The 21,559-nt window shown below is 33.3% G+C and overlaps 1 protein-coding gene across 2 annotated transcripts in view; it reads right to left on the reverse strand.

Annotated features, from left to right (window-relative positions):
* Positions 1–609: 609 nt before the first annotated feature.
* Positions 610–21,559, reverse strand: part of LOC137642231 (protein Wnt-5b-like) — a 46,069-nt gene continuing 25,119 nt past the window's right edge. The window contains exons 1-7 of one of the 2 annotated variants that reach the window (XM_068374772.1): positions 13,686–13,997; positions 9,675–9,931; positions 9,107–9,287; positions 8,671–8,782; positions 6,817–6,919; positions 4,720–4,887; positions 610–1,815 (exon numbers count right to left, since the gene is read on the reverse strand). In XM_068374772.1, coding sequence (XP_068230873.1) covers positions 1,628–1,815; positions 4,720–4,887; positions 6,817–6,919; positions 8,671–8,782; positions 9,107–9,287; positions 9,675–9,798 — 876 coding nt within the window. In that variant the 5' untranslated portion in view covers positions 9,799–9,931; positions 13,686–13,997 and the 3' untranslated portion in view covers positions 610–1,627. Of the gene's footprint in view, positions 1,816–4,719; positions 4,888–6,816; positions 6,920–8,670; positions 8,783–9,106; positions 9,288–9,674; positions 9,932–13,685; positions 13,998–21,559 lie in introns of those variants that run through there. The other variant, XM_068374767.1, reaches the window with a different exon arrangement.

Raw genomic sequence — 21,559 nt, forward strand, 5'->3', positions numbered from 1 at the left:
CTATTTAATGTTATTACTGTTCTTAAAATATCTTATTCTAATTGTTCATGCCTTCTCATGTAGTTTATCCATTTCCTTATTTCCTTTCCTCACTTGATTATTTTTTTTTCGTTGGAGCCCCTAGGGTTAAAGCATCCTCCTTCTGCAATTAGGGTTGTAACTTGGATGACGATGATAATAATAATAATAATAATAATAATAATAATAATAATAATAATAATAATGATGATGATGATATACTTCTTGGGCATATGAGGAGCGACAGAACTTTTTTTTTTCTTCTTGTTTTTGATGCATTATACTGTGGCTTATGTTATAAAATGGCAAGAGATAACTCAAAACAGTAAATAAGCAGTAGGCCTACTTGGGTAATTTTCAAATATTTACTAGAACAGATGAAATATTCATAATATCTCTCTGAAACGTCATTATTGAAATGGTGCCAAATAACCGAAACTATTCATTTCATTGTTACAATATATCATATACTCTGTCTAATATATCAAATTTTGAGTGGTAGCTTGATTTAACGTCTATTTGAGAGTCAATACCGGTTAAAAATATTATTGTAACCGTTATTTGAAGGAATATAAAAATACTATGTTGACATCAAGTTATTTATCATGATAATTACATAAATGGAGTTCTCGTAATGGATAGAGACACTAAAAAATTACCAAGACAATACATTTCTTTAAAATTTACAAGATTTGTACAATGGTATAAAACTTAAATGAATTTTAGTAAGACAACTCCTCTTTCTTATCAAGGAACAAATCTTTAGACTGCAAAAGAGTAAGTTTTAATAAGTCCTTCTAGAAGTACAAAAAAGGAAAGAAATTATGAGTAGTGAATAACCCTGAATTGTTCTACATTTGTTTTTTTTTCTCATCTATAACACTTTCCTACTAAGATATACTCTACGCGACATTAATGAGCTTCCTACATTAAACTATACAGTATGCATTATTTACAGACACTGTACAATAGATAAAAGCTGCCACTAAACACCTTGACAATACAAATATTTAATATATTATGTAAAGTTAACACCTGGAGACTGTACATCGCTTACATTAATGAAATTGCTTTAATAAGAAGGGAGTCCTATACAGGCTTAAGGTTAAGTGCATAAATAATCTCCTGCAATAGCCAAATTTTCTCATGACATTGCACAAAATGAAAATGTTGGTACGTGCACAGCTCTAACTGTAGTGGTAATTCACATTTCTACAGGGGGACATTGCATGAAATCTTGGCCAATTTAGTACAAATATTCAACGAGTATTTATTATCACTAATATTTTTAATCGGTGTCTTTTCACTACCTGCAGTAGTTAAAGTTAATCACTGACTGCACCAATTGATTTCATAAAGTTTTCACTACATTAAGTACTTAGTTTTCTTTATGCAATGTTTCTGAATTTGCCGACTCTCACGCTGTTTTACAAATGTCTCTCCAAATTAGAATTTTAGCACACGAAACATCTAACAATGAGTAGTATTTCCTTTTTCTGTATCACAGTGCTAGTTTTACAGAGCAGCATTTTCATTCTCCTATACCTCAGTTCGGATTTTAAAACAGTAGTTTTTTTCCCACTTTCTCTAAGTCAAGACAACAGCATGATTATTTGCAAGTGTGCAGATCCACAACTCTCGTACAAGTTTTGCACTCAACGAAGCAGCACCAGTGGAATTTGCAGTGACATCGTTCCTTGAGGGTCACTTTCTGGGAGTTGTAACCTCGACCGCAGCACAGTAACCCACATCCATCCATTCCTTGGGATGTTTTATTACAAATGCGGTCGACCGTTCCTGAAGAAAGGAGAGGAAAATCAGTTTTTAGTGGTCATTGATAAACTACCTGCAAACAATGGGATAGGCAATAAAATAAAATTAAAATTGAATATTTAGTTATAAATACCTGGATACAATTCTATACTAAATGAGATAGGCAATGAAGTGTAATTCAAATAGAATATTTGGTTAGAAAAACCTGGGAACAGCTCAGTGAGATAGGCAATGCAAGTATAATTAAAATGGAATTTTTGGTTAAAATGCCTAGAAACTACTCCATATTCAATGGAATAGGCAATGAAGTGTGTTCTAAATTGAATATTTTGTTAGAAATGCATGGAAACAACTCTGTATTCAATGGAATAGACAATGAAGTGTGATGAAAATTGAATATTTTGTTAGAAATACCTGGAAACAACTCTGTATTCAATGGAATAGGCAATGAAGTGTGATGAAAATTGAATATTTTGTTAGAAATGCATGGAAACAACTCTATATTCAATGAAATAGGCAATGAGGTGTGATCAAAATTGAATATATTGTTAAAAATACCTGGAAGCAACTCTATATTCAATGGAATAGGCAATGAAGTGTGATCAAAATTTAATATTTTGTTGGAAATGCCTGGAAACAACTCTATATTCACTGGAATAGGCAATGAAGTGTGATCAAAATTGAATATTTTGTTAGAAATACCTGGAAACAACTGGATATTATATGGAATAGGCAATGAAGTGTGATCAAAATTGAATATTCTGTTAGAAATGCCTGGAAACAATATATTCAATGGAATAGGCATTGAAGTGTGATCAAAATTGAATATTTTGTTAGAAATATATGAAAACAACTCTATATTCAATGGAATAGGCAATGAAGTGTGGTCAAAATTGAATAATTTGTTAGAAATACCAGGAAACAACTCTATATCCAAATGGAATAGGCAATGAAGTGTAGTCGAAATTTAACATTTGTTAGAAATGCCTGGAAACAATTCTGTATTGAAAAGGATAAACAATGAAGTGATAAAAAAATTGAATATTTAGTTAAAAATACTTTTTCAGATGTGCTTATAATTGCAAGATGACCAAATATTCTGCCAGTGCCAAGATTTAAAGCACTCACGAGGATGATTATTATGTCATTAAATGCTACTGGTATTAAACAAAAGCATAAGAAAATAACCCAAGGAAATTCCTATTAGTAATGCTGAGCATTATTTTTCATCTTCATCGTAATTTATATATCATAAAACGAGAACCAACACCAAATAGATTTTTATCTTGATTTTTCTTGTTTATTTAAGATGTTTGAGTCCATTGTAATATGTAAAAGAGTACACTGAATATGAAAGTAACATTGGAATTATATTCAAATTCTTCTTAGAATCATCAATATATATGTATTAACCAAATGAAAATAGCGGACTTCAAACATTACTATAGTGCCTTTAACCATTCGAATTAGTATTTGTTGAAGAGTCTATATTAAATGTTTTATGACTTTGATACCATAAAGAATTTTATTCAATGTGTATATGCAAACAATTTAAAGATCCATTTCATTTAATGAAAATCAGGCAACATTCTTTCTCCACCCGTCAATCAATATTCTGATAAGTTCTAAAATTTTGGAAAACGTACATTCTTTAGGGAAGATTGGATATTGCGACTATCATCACACATTAAAACTTATAAGAAGATGAGTTAGATGCTTCAGAAGGCAGGGAAAGTTACAAACCTTTAAGTAGTCTTATCAGGTTTAGCTTCTGAGGAATATTGTTAATCTTAACTCCTGAGAAGTGTCGTTAACTCTCAATAAATATGATGTATTATTACCTTTAGTTTCTAAAACGTGTTGTGAACTGTAACGTCAAAGAGTTGTTATATACATTGAGTTACCTCTGCTAACTAGGTTTGAATGTTTTACTTCGTTTTAGTTTATACAATAACTTATACAGTGGCCTAGATTTTTATTAGTCTAATCGTATTCAAATGGTGTCTTAAGGAACTTGAAAAGAATGAGAGAGAGAGAGAGAGAGAGAGAGAGAGAGAGAGAGAGAGAGAGAGAGAGAGAGAGAGAGAGAGAGAGAGAGAGTTTATATTTTGGCTGATTGATTTAATATGAATTATCAGCCTTAACTTCTAGGAAGAACTACTAAGTTAGATTTTATTGGCAATAGCTTAGTTTCCACGTGAAAATAATTAACCCAAGGTTCTTGGATGAATGAACGGAATACTGGATTAGTATCACTCATTGAATTTTTCAAAGGAACTGAAAGTGGGATGACGGAAAATTCACTGATACTACCGTCGTTTGCTATTAAGAAGTATCAATTGCATGTATAATGGGGAACTGTTGTCATATTTGTCCATCATACTTAGTAGTATTCGAAAGTCACAAAAGCTAAAAAATATAGAACTGATTAAAGATAAAAGATACATAGAAAAATAACAATGTGCAAAAACCCTAAAAGATTGTCTGCAGGTATCAGGATGTCTCACATTCAGTCCATACTTTCTGAAACAAATCCTTTTCCTCTCAACATGGTAAAGTTCAAACTTATCGCTCTGTTTCGTAGATATTTTCCTACCATACACTGTTAGAAAAAACCGTAATTTTAATTGGAAAATTGCCGTAAAAAATACACTGTTCTCAATGGTATTTCAGTAAAATACAGGCGACCGTAGTTTTACCTTACTTCGTTATAATTTTTCACGGATTGGTGACCGTAATATCACGACTTTTACATCAATATATCCGTTTTTAAAACGGTAAAAATCCTGGAATAAATGTTGCCAGACATTTACCGTTTTTTTTTTTTTTCAATGCAAAGGTTTAACAGTGTACCCCGACAAAGATTCTGAGCCTAGCCTGATTTTATCGGTAAAGGAATAAAATTTGACAATGAAAAATATCACTTACCCAGGGACCCCACAGTATTGTTGCGTCTGCAGTAGTCTGGGGAGTCACTCAAGTACACCAAGTCTTCAGCAGTTGGGACATTAAACTGTGGATGCTTGACCTGCAGTTTCCCACGGCGGTTTATTTTTACTTCTGTAGCACCGTCATACTTCTCTTTCAGCAGGTCTCCTGTTAAAAAAATGAAGAGTGGGTATATAGTATTTTTCTTAAAATTACCAAGGGTATATTTATGAATAGACAAATTCTCTATTTTGTTATATTTAGAATTATATTTTCGAAAATAGAAACTGAAGATCTTGGTCTTGGTTTTAAATATTTGACGGAGTTATGTAAAAAAAAAAAAAAAATAATAATAAATAATAATTCTGACCTTTGGGGTCACTGTGACCTCAATTTCTATATTTTAATGGGGTCTATTGTGTCATAGCATATCTCTCCTGAAAATTCCAAGTAAATCTGTATAGTAGTTTCTCCATAAAGTTCCTAACAAAGAAACAAACAGACAAAGAAATCTACCAAAAAAGAAAAAAAAAACTTCCACATTGGTGTGAACGGGGTACTAGTAAGTAACCTAAGAACACCAAAATGCCAAATCAATATTATTGGACTTCACGGCAGATAGTTCATTGCAGTACTAAATGGAAAAGTGTGTTCTCACCTCTGCCAAAGACTTAGAAGTTATTTCCACTAATGATACACGTATCTATCGATACCTTGCCAACATTTTTCAGCAATAGATCTTACCTAGTAACTGTTTCTGTGAGATACGGGGTTCTATCTAACGCAAATTCAAATCCACTTCAGATTAAGGCACTTCATAAACAATTGCCTTATTTTTTGAAGAAACAGTAGTAACCTCTTTTTTTATTTCTTATCAAAAAGATAAAGGGCATTATGATTTTGTGTTACTTGTCCCAAAGGCTGTTTGATGCTAGTAAGAAATAACTTATGATAGCCCTCATCAATGAAGTACTGTATTGCCTGAAAATTATCTTCTATTTTTACTAAACTTCTTTCTCCATATGAAGCAAGATCTGTTCGTTTTGGCTCCTCGATAATTTAGTCGAATGAACCATCATAAGGATCTGCTTGATATATCATTGTGTTGATAAACTTGACTTAGTGGGACTACAAACTTTTGAATAAGAATAAATGTAATAGTGTTATCCGATTGGTTTAATTAATGGAAGCATTGACGAGGTACGACCTGCTTAAATAAACTACTAAGCCTAAGTCTTTTAAACGAGAATGATTACAGAAGTCAAATAAAAAAAAAATCATCGTATACAAACCAAATCAAACGTTGTGAAAATAAGCAAAGGGAATTCAGCTTTAGTCTTTATATTTCATCAAGGAACTTTGGGAGCTTTTGTCAGATGACATTGAAAATGCTCATTCGGAAAATCTTAAAAAATCTGAACTCATGTGTGACTGAAGAAGAGAGTGGCATTATGGCAACACTGAAAACAGGGAGAAGTTCGGACTACCGCAAATGACTTTGATAAAAGGGAAATTAGTTTTCGATAACTAAACAAATTTATATAGCTGCAGCGAACAATAACTGAACAATTCTATAGATTTTTCTTGCCCTAGGACGATCAAAATTACCACATTTCTACAATTAGTGCAATACATTGACAAATTCACAACATTTAACATATAATGCTCTTTGTGAAATTGCATTATTGCTAATAGTTGGGAGCAAGGTATTCAAGTAGATATTTACAGTTATTTTCTTGCGTCGATTTTAAACCTTCCACTGCCATTGGTGACAATAAAAATGTGAAAATGGAAGTATCTTTTAAAATCACCCAAACCAAAGCCAGCTGGTATTTTTTTGAAAGGTCTTGATGAGAGATTTCAAAAAATATTAACAATATAGGATTTGTGTAATCCTGAAAGAGTTTGCTACATCATAAGTTTTGTTGAATTCACCACTGTCAGTGACAGAGTTAAGGAAGCTTCTAAATTGGAAGTTCACATGAAAGACTAAAATACCTTTTTCTATCATGTTCATAATCTAATCATTGCTAAATATAGTACTTCAATTCTGTATATACTTTCAAGACGAGGAAATAATGGAGATATTTTACATACCTACTTCCCTGAATGGTGCTAACTGCTGCCAGCAAGTAATGAGGGAACACGACCCAGAAACGCCGTGACATTTGCAGGTGACTCTTGTCTTGCGGATCACTGCCTGTTGAATAGATAGCCAAATAAGTAAACAAAGTAAACTGACTGATTGTTATGTTGTTTAAAGGAATACCCTTTAATGTTGTTACTGTTCTTAAAGTGTTCTATTTTAATTGTTCATTACTTCTCTTGTAATTTATGTATTTCCTTATTTCCTATTATCAATGGGCTATTTTCCCTGTTGGAGCCCTTGGGCTTTAAGCATCGTACTTTTCCAACTAGAATTGTAGCTTAGTTAATAATAATAATAATAATGATAATAATAATAATAATAATAATAATGATAATAATAATAATAACAACGTAACCGCATCTCGAAAAGATATAAGTTTGTAAGACTTGCATGAAATAGAAGTTGGGATGGAATCCAATAGGAGGTGATAGAAGGAAAGTAACATAATTGGTATTATTGTTATTGTTATTGTTGTTGTATAAACTCTTAGGCCAGGCATGGTAGTGTCAAATAAGTCTGGTCCCTCTTAAAAAGTGTACTGAAGAACTTTACCCCTTCAGTAACAACAAACCTAATTTTGAAAAGAAACTGCGTAAGCGATCTATCAAAATAAGGATATCAATCATGATTTTCAATTTATATGATGCGTTGTGGACTAAGCTTGTAAAAAGCGTTGTAAACTGAAACGTTAGAGAGTTGTTATATTCTCTAGGTTTCTAGGTTTGAGTTAAATTTGCTAACTTGGCTTCAATGTTATGCTTTTAGTTTTAGATTACAGAATAATCTATATAATGAGTTAAATCTTTATTGGCCTTACTCAACTTTAAAACAAATTCAAATCGTTTATAAATATACCTAGAGAGAGAGAGAGAGAGAGAGAGAGAGAGAGAGAGAGAGAGAGAGAGAGAGAGAGAGAGAGAGCGATTTCTATTTTCATTGGTTAACAATGTAGATGATCAACCTTAACTTCTAGTAAGAACTACAATGTTAACTTTATTGGTGATAGCTCAGCTTCCACGTGAAGGTAATTAACTCGAGGTTATTGGATGAACAAACGGAATACTGTCTTTGTAGCATTCACTGAATTCTCCAAAGTATAAAGTATCTTTTTTTTTATTTTTTTGTCTGATAACAAGGTCCCTTCCACACATATTTTAAGGAAACGTCCGTGCTGGATTAATCTTAAGGCATAAAGTTTTTCAGCGAAATAGATTGGCTGCCAAAAATTATAAGTATCTTGCGTTGAAAAGAATGGGATCTAGGAAAAGGCTTAGTAATTCTGCGAATAAGGTGAACAGATTGATAGGTACTCTGCATGGGAATAATGTCCTGTGAACGTGTGAATAAGGCTTAATTTTAAAACAGAAGTTGGGAATCATTTATCTAAAAAAAAGGGAGTTTGAAAAAATTTAGTACGGAATAGAATTTGGATTTCGTTTCCCCATTTCTTCGTTAAATCAATTATTAAATAAGTAAATAGAAATATTGAACAGGTAAATAGACAATACTGTATCGGGAACCTTATCTAAGCTATCGCCTCAAAGACAAGTGAAGTTATTTCAATTTCCAACAAACAGAATAATCCAGTCAATCAAAAAAAAAAAAAAAAAAAAAAATAGAAAGGTCAGAAAATTATTATATACATGTATTGTGTATATATATATATATATATATATATATATATATATATATATATATATATATATATATATATATATATACACATATGGAAAGATATTACTAGACTCATTAAAGTAAAATTAACCATCTGCAGGTAGAAACAAAAAATTGAATGAACCTACCCTTCTTCCTGCTTCATTATTATGTAGATTCATCAACTGTCGGCCTTGTTTGATAGTTCCTCGCTTGTAATTTTTCTCTCTCTCACGAACGTCTACAAAACCTTGGGTAAACCTGCAAGGAATAAAAAGTAAAACTGTATACGAGGTGTTTGTTATAGAATAATGAAAGATCGGATTAGCTACGGTTTCTTGGGTGAGATTAAAATTTGCGCATGGAAAAGAAAAATAACTATATTATGGGAACCATAGGTAATCTAGAGTGATATTAGGGAGTATTTGCAGCCATAAGACTATCAAAATGTTCTAATATTTTAAACTTATCAAAAAGAAAAAAATCCAAGTAATAAATGTAAATTTTAAATGACTGCTAATGCTTAAAGTGAGTCGGGTCTCCTTTTTTTTTAATACAACGTCTCATTTCCAATAGTTTCCTTACTTGTAGCCATATTCCACGTTGTCTCCACACCCTCCCCAAATCCACTCCTTGTTGAGGTCCCTGGGACGACGGGCTCGGGAGCATCCGCAAGTCGTGAGCTTACCATCCCTGCAGGAGCGGGAGACGCTGTCAACCACTCCTGCCGAGGCTATGGCGTGGGCGAATGCTGCTTCGCGGCTCGCTGGTAAAGGGGAACACAGATATCATAATTTCATGAGATCGAATACAGAAACAATTAAATTTATGCATATCTAAATCAAAATCATTTGTTATTGAATGTGTTTCCATTAAAAAATATGAGATTGGTCCGTGAACGTGTATGCATAGAAATGCACGCTCCAATATTTCGTATGTATAGACCAACTTATATTAATTGGGGAGATAGATGGCTGATTTTTATTATTTATTATTCAAAATATAGACTCATGGCATACCTTCTTGCAATATGGAATATGATAAAAATTTCGCCCAATCAGATTAGAGTTTTTGCAAAAAGGCATTCTTCAAAACCAAGTTTACATTCTATGCCCATGAGTCAGTAACATGAAATAGGTTTCCCAGTACTCACGTATCTGTAAAACTGGGCCGAAGACAGTAGAATCGTCGACAGTTGAACAGTTCCAGCGTCTGTGTCTGAACTGCCACTGGCACTCGTGGATGCCTGTCTTGGCACCTCTACCCACGCTCCCCATATGATCCTGGTAAAGCTGACATAGCTTAGTTTGGCCAGGGGACAAGCCAGGAATCTGTGTGCACAAAGGCTGGGCTCCTATGAGGTAAATCTGTGGGTTGCGCCACACTTCGTATCCTTGGAGACCAAGGTTCCTGGAAATAGAATTCATTTTTATTAATCGTCTTTTTGATAAAGTAGTGACATTAAGAATCAAATAATGATACAATATAAATAAGCACCAGTGAAAGTAGAGTTTTTTTTTACTATTATGTGCTTTGGTGAAATAATGACATGAAATATATATATATATTTCACTGTTTAATTGATGTACCATATTTGTTTCATTTTGAGAACGAAGTTCGTCAGATGAAAATGTAGATTCTACTTCTTGGCAGAAAAGAGTAAATTATGCAGAATCGATCATATGTTTATTACAGTTGGATATTCGGTTGGTAAATCCAGTTTTGTATCAGTGGCCACAAAAGCTACATAAAAAGAACGGCATTCAGTTGTTCTTTTCCTTGCTTTATTAGCAAAAAAAAAAAAAAAAAAAAGATCATTGGATAATATTGATTAATGCACGGTTAGTGTATTTTTGGGGGGATTCATGAACACATCACAAAAAGACAACAATCATTTCTACTATTTAAATCTTAATGAAGTAATATAACAGGGAATAAAACAGTATCTAGAGAGACTTTAAAATTTCTTAAAGATAATTATGTTTTCTCCTGAAGCGTCTCCAAACTATTGGCGACAATGTTCCCTACTTAACTAAGTTGGCTGAAATTTAGTATTTCATCATTGCTAGTTGAAAGTCAAAATAAAATGTATCTATAACTTGAGCATTTCAATCAGGTTATAATTAACTAGACTATATATAAGTCAATGAGAGTATACCTCCCCCAAAGTTAAATTCCTAAGCAATTACCATCCTACTAAATATAGGCGAACAAGCGAAAGTATACAACACCAAAACAATAACCTCCTTGGCCGGGGTAATAAAACTAATGCATTATCTGCAGACTCTGATCTTTATGATAAAGTCTTATATGATCAAAGCCCCTTCAAATGTGTTGCATTTAATTGTAGAGCTATAACCTATCAGGGGTTGTTTTAGCTTACCGGAGACATCCCTGACTAACAATCAATGCGTCAAGCCTTATGATACTTCATCAATTCCTATCTTTGCCGCCATTTACTGGCCCTTTCTAGTCTTAGCTTAGGTTTAAAGGTTTAAAGGTCAAACATGAATGGCAGAGGTAAGGGACAGTCATAATGCCCTAGCATGACAATGCCCTAGAGATCAGCACCCAAGCTAGAACGAGGGAGGGCCAGGCAATGGCTGCTGATTTTTCCGTCTCTCGCGAACGTCTACAAAACCTAAAGTAAACCTGCAAGGAATAGAAATCAATATTGGTTCAAGTTGGCTCCCTCAAACACCCACTCCTTATCTCACAAGGGGGTGAGATTGCAGACACTACACGAAACTATTAAGTTTGCGTGGGACTCGAACCCCAGTCCGGCTATCACCAGGCAGGGACGTTTCCAATGTGGGTTAGGTGCTGACAAATATGGCCGGTCACTAGGACATTGGTCAATAAGCAAACAGACCCCTCCTTGCCTGTGCAACTCATGTCGAGCTTCAAAACCTTTCAACTAGAGAAAATAAACATTCGTGGAGCAAATACCTCTGCTAATGTTGAACCCCCATTAAAAAATATGTAACATCCAAAAGCTCTGAATGTTGTGATCCAAACGTAATCTCACAAGTTGAGAGATAACGACCACTACTCAGACTTAATTTGTAAAATTATGATGACTAAAATAGGACTTTACCAAGGCAGTGGGGCGGTAACACATCAAAGCAATCAACTAGATTTAAAAAAAGCTGCTGTCCTTCTAATCACCCAAAAAGGTTTTAGTGTTCTATGTTTTTAATCAATTATCAAAGAATAGCAAAATTACATTTTATGAATTTGATGAGTATAGAACCACATACAAATTAGCTGTAATTCAAATACTGTACGTGCTCAAGAAAGTGCTCCTAATAAATTATAGCAATTATCATGCACTCATGCACCACGGTACAATAATTTTAGTTCCCATGTGAAAATTTAACTTTCAAATTATTCGCAGCAAAATTTTCATAGTAATGATTAGTTTTTTTTTTTCTAAATGATAAACGCGGAATGTTTTTTTTTTATTGGTTCTATGAAATATAGCATTTTATCATTTTCAAGAAAAATCAAAAGTGAATAAAAGGTTCATGCTTCAAACATGGTGTGTCTGTTGGAATTAATCATTCGAAGAGCATACTCACTATTTTTAGTACTTTTTCTTGCAAGGTTTTCTAGCTACCCATTAAATACAATAATGACATTTCTCTGTTAGTGCTTCTTTACATACTCAATGTAACACAAAAATTCGTATTTTTAAATTTAAGATAATGATTAATCCTATCTCAAAATAGTTGGTAAAGATCAGCGTTTTACTATGTTCGTAAAACGTTTCAGCTTCATGAGAAAATATCAAGACCTACAGAAAGACTATTCTGTAGGACTTGGAAGTAATGCGATGGACGAATTATCCGACGTATGGAATGAGTCATTCTGTTTTATGAGCAAATCTACAAGGGCCCATAAACCGTGTCAAACAAGTCCTGCTACAAGCGTCCCTCAAACTTTTAATGCCCCCCCCCCCCCCCCCAACAAGGAACCTGACCGGCGCAACCTTTTTTCTTTGCTAATTGAAAATAAGATCGAGTCGATGAACAAGAATTTTACGAGCCATCGCTTATCTAGACCAGAAGGGATCACCATCACTCTAGTTTTTACCTCTCTGTCGACACCTTCTTCATTCAATGAACAAAGTTGTACCCATCTAGTTCGCTTTGAGCGTGAACTGAGGAGGAAAGGCAAGCTAATATCCCAAAAGGAGTTAATTTTGCCAAATAGGATTCAATAAGCATAACGTACCAAAAACCAGTAGGAGGAAATCATTATAAACGAGCGAGATAGGATGTCCCTTGATTCTTTGAATTTAAAAGGATTTTCTACAGAATTAACTTGAAACATTTTATACACAGAATATACTTGTTTAGTAATGAAATATTAGAAAATGTTCCTTTGAGCTGAAGAGAATTACAAAAAAGGGACTTCAAATAAGTGGTTTGTAAGTTTTATTAGAGTTCTTAAAATTTTGCCGACACGTGCAGCAAATGCAAATAGGCATGAATCATAAAAAAAAAATTACTTAAGGCATCACGTTTTCATAATTGGACTACTATGCCCAAATATTTTACCAAGAACTACAACCAGCATTGAATATTTTAGCAAAAATATTAAACCTAATGGTGAATACATCTACCTAGCCATGAAAATATTTGGATTTTACATAAAAGGTTACCAGCCTCTGGACACTCGCCTAGGGCGTCGGTGGAAATGTTCATTAACGGTGCTAAAATATGCGAAAAAAATTAATAGATAATGATATGTGATATAAATAAAACAAATGTGAAATATGATTATGTAGTGTAAAATTTTTTTTAGGTTTCAGAACTTCACGCATTATGAAGTATTCAATATCAAAGATTGGCGTCCACACAGAAGATACTGTAGTGTTATTCCCTGCTAGTACCTTTTCACCTTGGTTCACCATAATGAACGTACACGTATGTCACAGAAGAATATCTAAGCTCTGCGGAGAAAGGAGAGTCTCTTGATTTATTTTGTGCCTCAATGCTGCATGCTGTCTTTACTAGATAGACACCCAGAGACTCCTTTTCGAAGTAATTGAATTGTTGCTAAAAAAAAAAAAAATAAAAAAAATGGGGACGACAAAAACTTCCTTGAAGGTGGTTTCAGAGCAACAGATTGCTATTTTTCCAGCCATGATGTTACTTACCTGAAGGGCTGATTTCCTGGGCCTATCCCGCAGGGTAACCCTACTCTCTATACGTTCAGTTTATCGCATATATTCTTTGGCATTTCACATATCACGCTGCATAACTGGTGTTTATTATCAGATCCACATTATCGAAGCACTTTGAGAACGTGTAAGTCTTCAGTTTTTCTTGAACAAAATATTTCTCTTTTATCAATTTTGGATTTTGAATTGTTTTATTACTAACAAACTGAATATTTACATAGTCACTATTTATGACATCCTTATGTTAACCTTATGTGGTGGGTTGTAATCCTCCTTGAAGGCTAATTGAAAACTGATAAAAAACGGCTGCTGATAATGAGAGCACTTTCTTCGATAACAAACAGTATTTTAAAGAAGCAAAGTAGTTAATTATTTAAGCATCTAACTTATCGAGTTTAAATAACGAGAGACCATTCCGTTCCTAGCAAGGAGTATCTTTGAGGTTAACTGGCTTGGTAACTCATGCCTTAACTATCGCATCGTTATTTCTAACTACGGGTGCAAGTACTCACTTCTATATATATATATACATACATATATATATATATATATATATATATATATATATATATATATATATATATATATATAAGCGTATGTGTGAGTGTGCGTACTAGCCAGGGCCACCCATACTAGGTTGGTTTGCTGTAAGCGATCGGACGTAAATCTCCCACCATCACCAATCAGTACTGGCCAGCGTTGTGATGGAAACTGGCATCAATTGACATGTCTGAGGCCTTTGTCCTGCAGTGGGCTAAAAAAAACGGCTGGATTTGTTGTTGTATATATATATATATATATATATATATATATATATATATATATATATGTGTGTGTGTGTGTGTGTATGTATATATATATATATATATACATATATATACACGTATATATATATATATATATATACATATATATACATATATACACATACACGTATATATATATATATATATATATATACATATGATTTTTTAATAAGATCCAACCGACGAGAAAAATAACAATATATTTTTCCTTTAAGACCTAATTTCACCAAGTACCAATCAAATATCACAAATTGCTATAGTTTAACAAGTCACCTTTATAACCAGCATGCAACATTCTTTGACGGAGCAAGTCCATAACCTACACTAGTTAACAGAAAAAAAGAGAATGACTTTCTGAAAAAAAGAGAATGATTCTTTCATCCCGAAAAAAGAGAATTATTCTTCTCTCAGTATTAGAAGATATGGGAACAGACATTAAATATTTCGAACATTTCTTACTGACTGCCTACCAAGAAGTTTGTACACCAAAAACTTCAAAGAGAAAGTCCATTACAAATCTAATCCTTCTTTTAATCCTCTTTTGGGGATTTTTTTTTTCAATTATGATGACTGACTCTCAAATAAAAGAATCTTAGAACTGGAATTTATGATGCGCAACGGTTGTTGTGGCTTTATTGGTAACGTCTCTGCCTGGTGATCGCCAGACGGGCGTTCGAGTCCCACTCAAACTCGGTAGTTCCTTTGGTCGCTGCAACCTCACCATCCTTGTGAGCTATAGGAACGTTTGGGGGAGCCTATAGGTCTACCTGCTGAATCATCAGCAACCATTACCTGGCCCTCCCTGGTCGTAGCTTGGCTTGAGAGGGGCTTGCCCGCTGATCTTATGTATATATGGTCAGTCTCTAGGGCAATATCACTTGCCTCTGCCATTCATGAGTAATCTTTAAACCTTTAAATGGGATTAATGAAAATGGAAGGTGTAGCGCGTTTGTTTACAAAATCTTTAAACGAATGTTGGTCAATATAAATCAAAATTAAGTTCCCATAGCTCTCATTATTTAAGTTATGGTTTTATCAGTCCTACCTCTATCTATTGGAATAAAAAAAAAATTCATTATTGAAACTGACTGTTGGAAAAAAATAAATCTACTGATTGTGACATCATTTGTTAATATCGGTTAACCAATCAAGAAATGCCACTTGTTTCATCACGATGATGACGTTCTTCATAATGAATTACTCTACAATTCGGAAGCTAATTGGGAATCATAATGTGTCATCGTTATTGCCAATTTGATTACTGATCCGATTATTTTATTTATTTGATTACTGATCTGATTGGTTTGTTTGAGAATGCCGTTACTTATAAATAACGTTGATGGACTGTTAGTGGTCAGTGTTGGAGGAGAATGGGAAGAGGAAGACAGGGATGGGGTAGAGAGTAGTAGAGGGGCAGGGGTTCGTTAAGAGGAAGAAGAAGGAGGAAGGAAAAAAAAAAGGGGGGGGGGGGTAGCGTGCTTGGGTGGAGCTGGAGAATATTTCCCAAAACTATCACTTAGCTTCATAGAAGAATTTCATTCTATTTCATCTTATCAAATTCAAAAGTATTTTGATTTTGAAGATCCAAGAAAATTTAAGACGTCTGTCATCAGGCAAGTGAATTGAAAAATCAGTCTTTTCAACAAGCGACAGTTGGTTGCTTAGGTAAGGAACCTTTCATATTTTTTCAAAACATTATAACTGGATCTTTAAACGTAATATATAAATAACTTACGCATTGTGCACATCTGAAATCACTGTGCCTAACTGTATCAGTACATAGATTTATTACTAAAAGTATATATAATATAAAGATATTTAAGAGAACAAAAGGTAAAAACAACAGCATACCTAGCCACATGATAACCTACGTGATTAAATCTTAGCACGAGATATTACAATAAATTAGAGTTAAACAAAATATTCTCAAAAAAAAAAATAAATAAATAAATAAATACAAACATTTCTGGGCCGATTCATTTTAAAGTAATATGCTGCTTGTAGAAAATCATTTTATTGCATTGGTTGCAACAAAAGCTTGAAAAAATACTAAAAAAGAGTCAATTAAAAACCCAAGGGGTCTTTCCCATTTTTTGCTTTCAAGATATTGTTTTGATAAGTCAAACTTAACCGTCAAACGCATACACAAAAATCTGATGTCCCCCTCCTATTGAAGTTACTCCTTCACAAGAAAAAAAATACCCGATTAATTTTTGGTTCAAAAGGTTAACTATTATTATTTCGAGGGAGTGTTGGAAACCATTTCTATGTTGTTATTAAGTTATCATGCAAAGTCAAGGTTTTAGTTTCCTTGATACATAGCCAGAAAAAGGGGAAAGGTTAATTATTCCACAGAAAAAAGTAGCAAAGAACTGTTTTTTCATCGTAGTCAAACCACGAAGATTGTAATATATTACCTCCACCAAGGAGGTTATAAAATGAACTGCGTTTATCTGTTTATCAATTTGTTTGTTTGTTTGTGAGTAGGATTATGTCAAAACTTCTTGCCGAATTTTCACCAACTTTTGAAAATGGATAGGCATTATGTTCCGGAAGAAACTGCTGCATTTTGGATGCGATCTGGATTAGGATGGCGATTCTGGTTATTATGGTTATTATTATTCAGTAGATTCATTCAGAGTCAAAACATGAAAAATGGAAAGCTTGGTCCGTAGACTTAAGTAAAATATTGACAATCTTCACGATTGGCAGAGATCTGAAATCACTGATTGCTCCTGTTATCAGTCAGTTGTTCACGCGAAATTCTCCCATTAGATTTCATTTCGTGAAATTATAATATTTTTTTTTTTTCAAAAGAATGGTATGCTCTTTCAAAATGAAAATATAAATAGTAATAGAGGGGAGAAATTATAAGAAAATCTATCATTAACGGAATATGTCGAAGAATTATAGAATAATTTCACATGAGATTGTTAGATAGTAGTAAAGAAGGAACTAAGTTTGAATAAGAAATGTAATGTGATTGCGCTGAAACAACGTGGAATAATTATGAAAATTACCAGAAAAATAATTAATGCATATCAGAAAAGTGCACTGAATAAAAACAAAAAAAAATCCATAACTTCGTATCTCATATTTTCTCATGACTTCACTCATATGGTCGAGAAACGTCCAATTGCAACCGAGAAGATAAGATAAACAACAACACCTTATCTTTCAATTCATCGATCATTAGCGTGCAAGAGGCAAACGTTTCGATAAGCGACATTTCTCTGCAAGTTGGAATCGACAGAACAATCGTAAGGTGTTTAAAATTAGTTGTTCATTATTGTTCTTGTCGTTTATTTAATTTTCTTACTTACTTTCCTCACTGGGCTATTTCACCCTGTTGGAGCCCTTGGGGTTATAGCATCCTGCTTTTCCTTCTAGGATTGTAGCTTAAGTAATAATAATAATAATAATAATAATAATAATAATAATAATAATAATAATAATAATAATAATAATGAAGGATACGACGGACGAGAGAAAAAGGGAGACGTCAGCCATCTTCATTGTTGGCAACCAATAAATACAATTACTTCGTAAAGGTAAATTATTGCAAAACTTCTTGATCGTACTCATTCCTTCGACATATATACGCCAGTTTGGTTAAATACTACGCAATGCAAAACACACACAGAAACACACACACACACACACACACACACACACACATATATATATATATATATATATATATATATATATATATATATATATATATATACTGTATATATATATATATGTATATATATATATATATATATATATATATATATATATATATATATATATATATATATGTGTGTGTGTGTGTATGTGTGTGTGTGTGTGTGTGTGTTGTGCATGTGTGTATGTATGTATGTGTTGCATGTAAAGATAATTATGGATAATTCAAATACTTATAACCCCATAACCTCGGATCTATATATTTCCCAGAAAGCCAAACAAATCATCATCATGAAAACTTTCTGCCAATCTCTCTCTCTCTCTCTCTCTCTCTCTCTCTCTCTCTCTCTCTCTCTCTCTCTCTCTCAATGCAGCCATCTCTGGTCTACTATAGATGAAAGGCCTAATTTATACACACACACACACACACACACACACATATATATATATATATATATATATATATATATATATATATATATATATATATATATACACATATATATATATAGATATATATAAATATATATATATATATATATATATATATATATATATATATATATATATATGTGTGTGTGTATATACACAGCATGTACGTGTTTATGTTTATATCTAGGTATGAGTGTTTGTTTGCTGTGTTAGTGTACTGGCTGAGAAATTAAAAACAAAATAGGCATAAAACTCTAAACTTTAAAATAACTTTTCTGAAGACGTTTAATATCCCAGAGATAGAATTTAACATTAAAATACACAAAGAAGTACATATTGTTTTCCTTTATATTTAACTGATTTTTTAATATGGTCGGGATGATTGAACGGATGTTTTCCCCATATCAAAACTCCCTAATTTGCTTGACATATTCCCAGATATATGTCAATATTTTAAGAAAAATATATATGAAAAAATAAAAATCCTTCTTTATATTCTCTTCCCCTTATCGACATTTCCACCCATGAAGTCTCCTCTCCCACATCCGGCCAAACTCTTCCTCAACTCGATGTGTAGGACTTCTTTGATCCTCCTCCTCTTCCTGTGCCCTTCTCCTCCTTCAGAGAGAGAGAGAGAGAGAGAGAGAGAGAGAGAGAGGGGGGGGGGGGCCGCTATTAATCGAACATGAAGTATTAATGTTTACAGATTGATGGCGTAAAACTGATATGATGATGGTGAGAGAGAGAGAGAGAGAGAGAGAGAGAGAGAGAGAGAGAGAGAGAGAGAGAGAGAGAGAGAGAGAGATATTAATCGAACATGAAGTAATAGTGCTTACAGAGTGATGGCGTAAAATTGATATGATGATACCACTGTTTGTGAGAGAGAGAGAGAGAGAGAGAGAGAGAGAGAGAGCTATCAATCGAACATGAAGTAATAGTGCTTACAGATTGATAACGTAAAACTGATATGATGATGCCATAGAGAGAGAGAGAGAGAGAGAGAGAGAGAGAGAGAGAGAGAGAGAGAGAGAGAGAGAGAGAGAGAGGCAAAACCCTGAAAACACCTATCTGTTAACTGAAGACGTGCCATGCTCGGAAATAAATGTCATGCAAGATGCTGCCAGCAATTCCATTATCCTGAACAGTGACGACATCTTCTATTCCCCTAAAATGCAACGCTAATGTCCCATCCTGACGCAGAATACAAAAAGATGGAAAAAATCCCATTACCTCCTCATTACTTTCACCTTCAGCGGGAAGTGGTCGCTTTGAAAGAGGCCATTTATTTGTTATGGGGTTAATTTACGGCAATCTGTTTCCTTGCAGTGCGCATAAAGCGGTCCCATAATTCAAGCGGCGTATTCTCAGCTTCCCGTCCTTTTAGAGGTACATACTAGTCTATTTTCATTAAAAAAAAAAAAAAAAAAAAACGTCACCGTCAATTACTAAAATGACTTTCCAATGTTAAAAACTTTTATAAAATGTCGGTATCTTTATATATTGGTAGCTGCACACTAGCTTCTTACACTAATACGGTTGAGAACAGTATAATTTTTACGGAGATTTTCCTCATAAAATTATGATTTTTCCTATCAGTGTATGATCGTGCTATTTGTACTTGATGGAAAGGAAGCAGCGACAAAGATGAGAAGTCGAAGCGATTCCTTTACTAATTGTTTCAGCAACTTTGATTTCATAATATATTATAATTATTGAACTGAAATAAACATCTCTTCAAAGATTTTTCGTTTGTTGATTATCACATTAAGTTGAGTAGATGTAAAAATTTCTTTTCCTCGGCACGAGTCGAGTACGAAATATTGTAATCCACTTTATGAATAATGTGATCTTTTCAAAGCAATATTCCAGTTTATGCTGCGGTAGTCCTTTCAGGAGAGTTAAAAGTGCTGGCTCATCCAGAAGAAAAAGCAGAAATTATCAAAATTACTTATATATTTGATATGAATTAGAAACAGATGACATTGGTACACTGTTAGAAAACCGTAATTCTAATTAGAAATTCTCCGTAATGAATATACTGTTCTCAGTCGTATTTTAGTGAAATACAGGCAACCGTTATTTTGCCATACTTTGTTATTATATTTTTTTTTAGTTTGGTGACCGTAATGTCACTCCTTCACGTCTACAGGTAAATGTCTGGCAACAATTATGCCAGGATTTTTACCGTTTTTTACGGCAGATTTTTAAGTGTAGCAACATTGTTATTTAGATGGTTCACCTGACTCTGGCAAAAATTAAGATAAAAATTACCGTAGACAAGCAAAGCTTAATAAATAATAGCTATTTAGTTCTGCTGATAGATATAAGTCTCGTGGATTCACAGTACAAAGGAAGGCAGACATAGCTTAACAAAGCAGAAATGCCTCATGACTAAATACAGGTAGAAGCCGTATTCATATTCACATGATTTCAAACGGACGTATATATTCCATCACTAGAACTTCAAAGCCTCAAAGGCATTTAAAATCATGATCGCTAATTTTTAACAGAATGGAAATGGTAAATATTGCGAGAATGTGAACTCATCGTTATGATAGTTGTATTCGAAAGCAAAATCAATGAATTGTCTAAAAACTACGAAAAGTTTGAAGGAATTTTACTTCTGATGTATTTACGCGGGTTATATTTAAATATACTGTTAATAGTTAACGAGAGAGAGAGAGAGAGAGAGAGAGAGAGAGAGAGAGAGAGAGAGAGAGAGAGAGAGAGAGAGAGAGAGTTCATACAGATATGTACCGATCTATCTGTCCTCATATATATACTATATATATATATATATATATATATATATATATATATATATATATATATATATACATATATTTATTGTACGTTTACATGGGACACACACACACACACACACATATATATATATATATATATATATATATATATACAAACACATCAACAACATTAACA

The sequence above is a fragment of the Palaemon carinicauda genome, chromosome 1, assembly GCF_036898095.1.
Source record: "Palaemon carinicauda isolate YSFRI2023 chromosome 1, ASM3689809v2, whole genome shotgun sequence".
In the NCBI taxonomy this organism is placed as follows: domain Eukaryota; kingdom Metazoa; phylum Arthropoda; class Malacostraca; order Decapoda; family Palaemonidae; genus Palaemon; species Palaemon carinicauda.